General features: G+C 28.2%; 1 protein-coding gene across 3 annotated transcripts; it reads right to left on the reverse strand.

The window, feature by feature from the left end:
• Nucleotides 1-1,258: 1,258 nt before the first annotated feature.
• On the reverse strand, nucleotides 1,259-5,813 carry LOC113846515 (trehalose-phosphate phosphatase A-like). 3 transcript variants are annotated; one of them, XM_027474887.1, is made up of 12 exons: nucleotides 5,736-5,813; nucleotides 4,012-4,471; nucleotides 3,776-3,916; nucleotides 3,625-3,696; nucleotides 3,347-3,472; nucleotides 3,158-3,214; nucleotides 2,952-3,053; nucleotides 2,717-2,794; nucleotides 2,557-2,626; nucleotides 2,397-2,467; nucleotides 2,187-2,279; nucleotides 1,259-1,786 (listed from the first exon to the last, which is right to left on the reverse strand). In XM_027474887.1, exons 2-12 carry the CDS (start codon nucleotides 4,303-4,305, stop codon nucleotides 1,730-1,732), a joined length of 1,161 nt encoding a protein of 386 aa, XP_027330688.1. In that variant the 5' UTR covers nucleotides 4,306-4,471; nucleotides 5,736-5,813; the 3' UTR covers nucleotides 1,259-1,729. The 3 variants fall into 3 exon arrangements, with proteins under 3 accessions (XP_027330688.1, XP_027330689.1, XP_027330691.1); XM_027474888.1 differs by having other exon boundaries at nucleotides 4,012-4,463; nucleotides 5,736-5,801; XM_027474890.1 differs by lacking the exon at nucleotides 5,736-5,813 and adding an exon at nucleotides 5,529-5,576.
• Nucleotides 5,814-8,432: the final 2,619 nt, after the last annotated feature.

The raw sequence follows: 8,432 nt of genomic DNA on the forward strand, positions 1-8,432 counted from the left end.
TTATAGTACTTATTCCACATCATAAATTACTGCATTTCATCGACTTGAAACTCTAATTAATCATATAGGCTGCGGGGCAATGCTTTCCAATTTCAGAGCGTTGAATAAGAATGGAGTTGCTGCTGTTCAAAGAAGAATGCTTTTACAAGAATAATGATTTACTGTATTGGTCTATACCAAACTTAACCTCTGACAAAAATGACAAATTAACAACACTGTAGTTAGTGTTTATAAAGCTCTTTTAATGACCTAAAATATGGTTCTTTTAACTGAATAGGTTTTCAAAAAACTTTTGATCTACTTTGTATAATGAAAAGGCTTGAACTAAGTCAAGCCTGGTGCAGATCAGGTCATAAGTCAATGTCGGAGTCAACTTCTATCCAAATATATGTAATGTTTTGAAGAGATAGATAAACATTGTGAGACTTGTAATGAAATCAATTTCATCTAATTAGTTGTTCAATGTAGGAAAAGAGTTTAAAGTTAAAAAAAAAAGAATTTTGTATAAAATAATATTGTGAATCTTAATAATTTGAGAAAGAGTTTTATTATTTTAGCATCATATTTTGAACAATATACATGCGAAGAAAAACTTTAGAATTTAAGAATTTTTATTCAAAGTAGAAAGAAATATAAAATATATTTACTGTCATTTTAAAAAAAAATAAAATAAAAATCATGCATCAAAAATTAAAATTAAAAATAATATTATATCATAAATTTTTATATTAAAATACTTAGGATTGATTATACATAATAATCGAAAAATTAACAAATTCACATAATACAAATTTAACAATAAAAATAGAGAAATAACTTAAGAGTTATTTGTGACAGTAAAATAAAAAAAAATTATTGTATTTTATCATAAAAAATTATTGAAATAACACTTATAATAAAAGAGATAACTAGACATTATTTAAAATAGTTTGATCATGTACAAAAAAGACGGTTAGAGACACCAATAAAAAGAGTAAATTATATAATTATTAGTTTGATAAAAATAAAGTTAATGAAGACATAAGATAATCTTAAATAAAATTATTAAAAGAAAAGTAATTAACTAATTTTTTTTTAAAATTTAATTTTTAACAAGATCAATAGGGTCATGTATGTGATCCATATAACTAATTTTGCTCAGTAAAATAAGCCTTGATTATATATATATAACTCTTTTTTTTATAAACTTGTATCTCAAATATACTTAACAAAAATCAAAGGAACAATTTCTCCAGACAAAGAAAAGGCAGAACAAATAACCAGAACAAATTTTCTTAATCAGATTGATATAAAATAGGTAATACAAATAATCGTATCAATCTACAAATAAAAAGAATTAACTTGACAAAGAAAAACCAGAATAATTTCATATTTAATCCCCAATTAGCTGGTTAGGGGCAGTAACCAAAAGTGAAGAAAGAATATGAAATAAATACAATAAACTTTTGATGGGGGAGAAAAAAAAGTACCCTCTATAGTGGATTTTCCCTAATATTTCCGAGATAAATATAATTATTAGTCAGAAATTTACAGCTACCACACGTGCTTTGAGCAAAAACAACTGGGTAATGACAAAGTTGTTGCTATTGTCCGAGGTCTTCTGAGCCCAAATATGTTCCAGCAAACCTCTGGGAATGTCCCCTACCAAACCCAAAATCGTAACAAAAAGCTGTCTTTTTACATACAGCATAGCGGAGTATGTTCTCCTCTATACACTACGTAAAGATTTTCACCGAGCTTGAATGCTTGATTTCCAAACTGCAAGAGACGTGAGAAACTCCATGACCTGCACATACAACAGGTAAAATTATGTCATTAGAAAACAATAAATTGATAAACAAGCAGATAGACCTAATAATCTACAAGTATTCCATTGCGTAAGCAACTTAATTATTGACATATATTGTATACAATCATAAATTGCTATATAATTGAAAATCATTGACTCTTATAATAATTACTTTAAAAGTCATTTAGGGTGATTTCTAGCTAGTTGATGATATAAAAATCTTTACCTAGATAGTATATCAAAATTAAACTTCAAAACAAAAAAAGCACGAGAGTATTTATCTCAAATAGATTCGTTTTTTTAGATTTAGATTAATGGGATTCTAATAAAACTAACTACATGTGGAGTCACAATCCAAAAAATAGAAAACATAGGAAGTAAATTACAATAGCATTACCTCTGAGGGGTCACGAAGAGAATAAATTGCATTGCTTTCCCTTGGTGCGGGGGACACTAAGATGCCACAACCTTTATTAACTTCTCTCAAAACCTGTTAACAGTCCATCTGATATCAGTATTCAAGAATTTCACAGACTATGAGGGGGAAAATAATAAAAAAAAATGCAATTTGAGGCATAGCATCATAACAAGCTAAGCAATGTATTACCTTAAATGCATCTTCATCTGTTCGATCATCTCCAACATATATAGCTAGCAAGTCATCACCATCGTTAAGTTCTACATAAAGATGTTTTATGTCATTTACTGCAAACAAATTTATGATCTTTTAAGAAAGTAATCATTAAATATAAAAACAATGAACATACCAAGAGACTCAAGTAAAAATGTGACAGCTTTTCCCTTATCCCAGTCAATCACTGGCCTGACCTCTAAAACCTGAAAAATAGTAAACATAAATTGCTAAAGGTACTATAACAATTAGAACCCTGAAAAAATGGGTCAAAATTTTGAATCTCTAAAGAATACCTTTCGCCCATGTGTTAATCGCAAACGTGGATAGTCCTTTAGAACATCATATACTCGTTGCCCCACAATATCCCAACTCTGTACATTAGATGAAACAGTGTAAGAGACAATAAATGCTTACAACCATGATGAAATATGAAATTAATTGGTAAAAAGAGGGAGTAATCTTAGGCAGAAAGACTACCCATTCTAATGTTAATACGACTAACAAAAAAGCCTCAAAAGAAGTTAATACCTCCTCATCTACATTACGGTAATGTACAGAGACACAAAATTTATTGTTTTCAACAGTTGCTCCTTTAATGTCTTTCGTACACTCAATGAGCAACTGACGTACCTGTGCATACATTAGTTCATCAGGATACGACATTCTGATACAGAAAAGAAAAATAATTCAAGGGTGATTCATTGTATGGTATTATTCAAATTTACATTACATACTTCATCAATCATCGGCAGGAACTCAGCAGCAGGTTGGAATAACTTAACTTCATTACCCTGAGATATTAAAAGATTATAAATCAAACTAAATGCACATTTAGAAGTATGTTACTCCTAGATAGGAAATGTAATGACAGATATGAATCCAAAAACATATGCCAGAAAGTTAGAAACTTTGAAAACCAGTACCTGCTTGTCAGCAGACATAATCCCGTCAGGGTGATGATCAGAAACAGATTGTCTAAGAGGTCCAATAATATCCATCCCATGACTACCAGCATAGTAGAGCTCACTTACTCCAACAAATTCATATACCTGAGCCAATAGGGAATATAATCAAGGTTAAAATCAAAAGCCAAAACTAATAACCAACAAGGAAGCTTGTTATTTGCATTGTGTGAGTAAAAATGAAATAGAAACAAAATAGAGGAAGAAAATTGTTTTGTTTTATAAAATTCTCCAACTACCTTGTCACGGCTTCTTCCACTAATTATAGCGGTTGGAAAATATTCTGCCACTTTTTTAACAGCAGCACGCATCTGCCAAAAGATACAGGACCAGAATCAGCAATATAACAAATTTGGACGCTAAATCTTAGGAGAATGCTACAATACATACATTGTCTGACATGAAAGCACGGTCAGGATTGTCCACAATTGGTGAAAGTGTCCCGTCGTAATCCAGAAACAACGCTATTCTCTTCCCTTTTGCACAGTTAGTAATTTGTTCAAAAGATGCAAGTGCTGACGGAAACTTCAGCTGTTAAATTCAAAGGAATAAAAAGGGAAACATCATAAACAAAACTTCCAAAAGTATTGAACACAAAAAGTTACATAGAGGAAAGTAAGTTATACCAGCCAGGTAAAATAAGCAGCATCAGCATCAGATGACACAATCCCATGGCTAACATCCTTGGATACTTTATTGTGAGTAGGAGAAGATGATTTCATGGCATCCAACCAACCACTCGAACGAACATCGTCAAGAATACCGGTCTTCTTCCTAGGAATTGCCAGCAAGGGTCCATGAGGAAAGGTAGCCCCTGTAGGAGAGTAAGGTAACTGACCAGAAGGTACACCTAGCCTTGACCGTCTCAAGGCTGTAGTAGTATCAGCAAGGACAGTAGTATGATTTGGCTTTAGGTCCATTGGATCCAGGTCTATGGACAGCTTTTGCAGTGCAGCAACAATGTAAGCCTTTAAGGGGTATTGAGAACAAATTGAACTAACGTCTACCGAATTTCCACTTCGAACCACCCTTTTATCAGTAACAAAAAACCAAACACTGCTTCAATGATTACTGGTCACTGCTCTCCTGAAGATAATGATAATGTAAGTGATTAGTTTGAAGTCATTGAATATCAACTAACCAAGTAATTGAAACAAAAGTATGCAAATGCCATTCCAGGTTGAATCCATCTTTTCATCATCCTTTAAACTCCTAAGGCAAATAAATATAAAACAGAAAAAAGCCAAACTTTAAATAATACATATCGACCTAACACATACTGGTTCTAAAATGACATAAATCATACCTAAATATCGCTACTGTGCGTGTATCAATGAAAATTCCTAATAGCACGTTTGGTACAGCTTAATTCTGGAAAAATAATCATTTACTTTTCAAAAGCTTGGACTAAAAGAAATAAGCTACTGTTTCTTAAAAATAAGCTGAATCAAACATGCACTAAAACTGGTAAAGTGAGCATCGATTGATACAATTTGACTTTGTGATCCATTTCTTAATATATTTTAAACTTCTTATTCAACGGTTGAGAAGAGCTTACATTACATGATCATGACGACAAAAAGCAATTAGTCCTAAAACCCGAAAAACCAGCACCGCAACGCAACATCTTAATCAAAAAACAGTATAAAAATTGCTAAGTCGGCAAAAACTGACCAAAAAAAAAAAAAACAAAACTGAATCAACCATTCATGCAACGACCCTTCCAAGAAAGAAAAAGTGGCCTCCCTAGAACCCGACCAGGTCAAATAAAAACTTCAACAAGATCGAATAAACATTCCAAACGAAGGCACCACGAAATATTCACAAGTCAAAGCGGTTACCGAACCGTTCAATGTCAACATTTTAACGCAATTCCCATTAAATAATAATAATAATAATAATAATAATTAATAAAAATTTTGCTTCTTCCAAGATATACATATAAACGTGAAAAGATAAAAAATATATATATTTAAAATTGGTTATGCTCACAGAATAGTTAATTTGAAAATCCCAGTAAATTAATCTTTATTTTTTTTTTCATTTCACACATTTGTTGACTTCATAACAATAATCGGAATAACAAGACAGAGAGAAAAATGGAAAATTGAGAGGCAGAGAAGAAAGAAGAAGCATAACATACAAAAGAAAGGGGGGGAATGTGAGTAGAGAATGGAAGTGGAAGAAGAAAGAAGGAAAAGAGAGAGTGTTGGGGAGAATGAGAGGGAGAAGAAGAAGGGTTTAAAAAGAAGGTAATGGTGCGAAATTTGAAGACAAGTTTGGTTAGGCATTGGGAATGTAGACGTGGGTGAGAATGGAAAGCATAACAGATAGATGGTAACGTACTCACTTGAGAAAAGGAAAAAGATGAATGGATGTGTTGCAATGGCACGATCGAGAAAGAATAGTAACACCCTGAGGTGTGAGGAAATGCCAATGGAGCGAGTATTTAAGCGCGTTGGTGCTGCGTCTGTCTTCACCTAACGTGCGTTACAGACCAGACAAACCCCTGCGTTGCGCGGGCGTTCAATAAGCCTACGCGCGTTTTCATCACTCGCCTTTCCCCAGCTTGTTTGCTCTGTCAGTGCCACGCCTGCGCGTGGGTTCCTTCATAACCGAATTTCACACACTAAAAAAATATGCAAAGTCTTCGACCCAGCGGTACAATCAATTAACAATACTACTTTTTTAAATTAATATATTTAGTATTTTTTTAAATGGTAAATTCTTCTTGTAGAGAATATTCTATTCTCTTATATATATACAAAATAGTTATAACTATTAATTTTAATAATAAAATTAATGATATATTTTAATAAAATATAATATTTTTTAATATCTTAATATAATTTAAAAAATATTAAATACTTTTTAAATTTAATAGTACTATAGCAAGCATCATTTTAAAAATATACAAAATAATAATATATGTTATACCTCAAATATTATCTTTGCTGCGGTTTAGGTAGCAACGCATGAAACGTGCTTAGACAAGGAAATCATATTCACTAAAATAATTGAAAAATGTTAATTTTAATTCGTGAGATTCTGTAAATAATTATTAATAAAAAAAATTTATTTTTATAAATTTTTATCTTTAATGTAATAAATATGTTATTTTTATTTAAAATTTATTATTTTCATATATTTAAATTTCAAAATTAAATTAACAAAAACTAAAATATAATTATATAGAAATTTCCATGTTTTAATCTCTGTACGTTAAAAAAGCCTTTTGGCATTTGTTCATTTTAGTTTCAACACTTAACATTCTTTTTATTTAGTCCTAATTCTAGTACCTATGTTAAATATATCAATTGTAAAAGAAAATTATATCAGGATTAAATTATATTTTTTTAAGAACTAAATAAAAAATAATATCAATTGTAGAGACTTTTATTTAATAAATTTTCTATTTTATTTTTTATTTGTAGGTTAAACTACTCGATTAATATAAATATTTTATGTATTATTCTTTAAATGCATATATCGGTAAAAGAATATTTGAATAATATCTTAAGAGAAATAAATAAATAAATATTTTCTCTCTCTCGATATCTTAATAAAAACAGAACTATGAATTATTTTTTTTTTATTAAAGATGAGAAATTTTTTATGATAAAGAAGTTTATTATATTTTTATATAATAAATGTTATTTTTAAATTTTTTTAAATAATATTTTACTTTTAAAAAAATTAAATTGAAAGAAAAGACTAATATTATACGAATTTTTTTGGTTTTAAAATGAAAATTAGTCTTACACCAGTAATTAATAGGTCAGGATCCAAAGCAACGTGATAATATCGAAAGAGAAAGACATAAAATCTACTGTCTCATTTCTTTCTTTTTTTCTTTTTTCTTTTTTTAATATACAACTCTTAAAATGTTCAAACACATACGATAATTTATTTTATCTAAATATATTTTAACTAATGATAATTAAAAGTGTATTGTTAGTATTTTCCTTTTATCTAAAAACATACGATAATACTTTTGAGCGTTTCAGTGATTTTAAAAGCTTATATATTTTTGAAATTAATGATAAATTAAAATTTTAACTATAACTTACTTTAAATAATATGATGCTATATTTATTTAAATATATTTTTAAGTATTATAGTTTTTTGAATTGTAGTCTTGGTATCTGTTCTTTAAATTACGCTTGAACTTGCAAAGGTTCTTAAAATTAATCTCTAGCATAGAAATAAAAAGCAAAATATAAACATGATGAGAGGGACCAATTCTTAGTATTTATAATTTCAAAATAAGCTTTACTCGACTTTTAATATACTTAATTTTACTGTGTTTATCATATATATTTTTAACTAATTTTTTTTAAATTTTTTATCTGATTTAATCTGAATCTAATTCGAGTCACACATTTAGATATAATAAACAAGTCTATTACTTAAAAAAAATTTATTCATAAAAATTTGAACTCAAAATCTTGATTAAATTATATCAAATTACTTGTTACTTGAATCAACTTATATTAATTTTAACTCATATTTTTTATAAAAAAAATTTTACACTAAAATAATATATTAAATATAATATGATATCATATTATATCTATTTTTAACTAATATATATATATATATATATATATATATAATCCTAAAATGTAATTGTCAAGTTATTCTATCATATTAGTTCAACAAACATCACAAATAAAAAGATAAAAAAAAATATCTTATTAATTATGTCCATTTTTTTATAATATACTACATTTAACATTTATTCTTATTTGTGTGTTTAAAAAAAAAAGAGATTTACTCTTATTTATTTATATACATAGAAGTGTATTATGTAAAAGTCTTTTCATCGAATAATTATCATAAAATGTACTTATCATATCATATTAGTCCAAAAAACATCATAAATAAAAAGGATAAAAAAAAATATTTTATTGTATTAATTCTGCCCATTTTTCTATTATACTACATTTACTTTTATTTGTATGTTTAAAGAAAAAAAAGATTATTCTTTTTTATTTTATATACATAGAAGTTTATTATGTAAAAGTCTTTTTATTGAATAATTAAT

The sequence above is a fragment of the Abrus precatorius genome, unplaced genomic scaffold, assembly GCF_003935025.1.
Source record: "Abrus precatorius isolate BTA unplaced genomic scaffold, Abrus_2018 Scaffold8, whole genome shotgun sequence".
Classification (NCBI taxonomy): Eukaryota; Viridiplantae; Streptophyta; class Magnoliopsida; order Fabales; family Fabaceae; genus Abrus; species Abrus precatorius.

What these genes read in the sequence shown, in the direction of transcription:
- LOC113846515 (XM_027474887.1), bottom strand. Translation starts at nt 4,305, where the DNA reads ATGGACCTAAAGCCAAATCATACTACTGTCCTTGCTGATACTACTACA. An exon ending in GTGCTTTCATGTCAGACAAT is followed by an intron (nt 3,697 to 3,775) that starts GTATGTATTGTA and finishes ATCTTTTGGCAG; the next exon opens with ATGCGTGCTGCTGTTAAAAA. An exon ending in ATTTTTACTTGAGTCTCTTG is followed by an intron (nt 2,468 to 2,556) that starts GTATGTTCATTG and finishes ATCTTTATGTAG; the next exon opens with AACTTAACGATGGTGATGAC.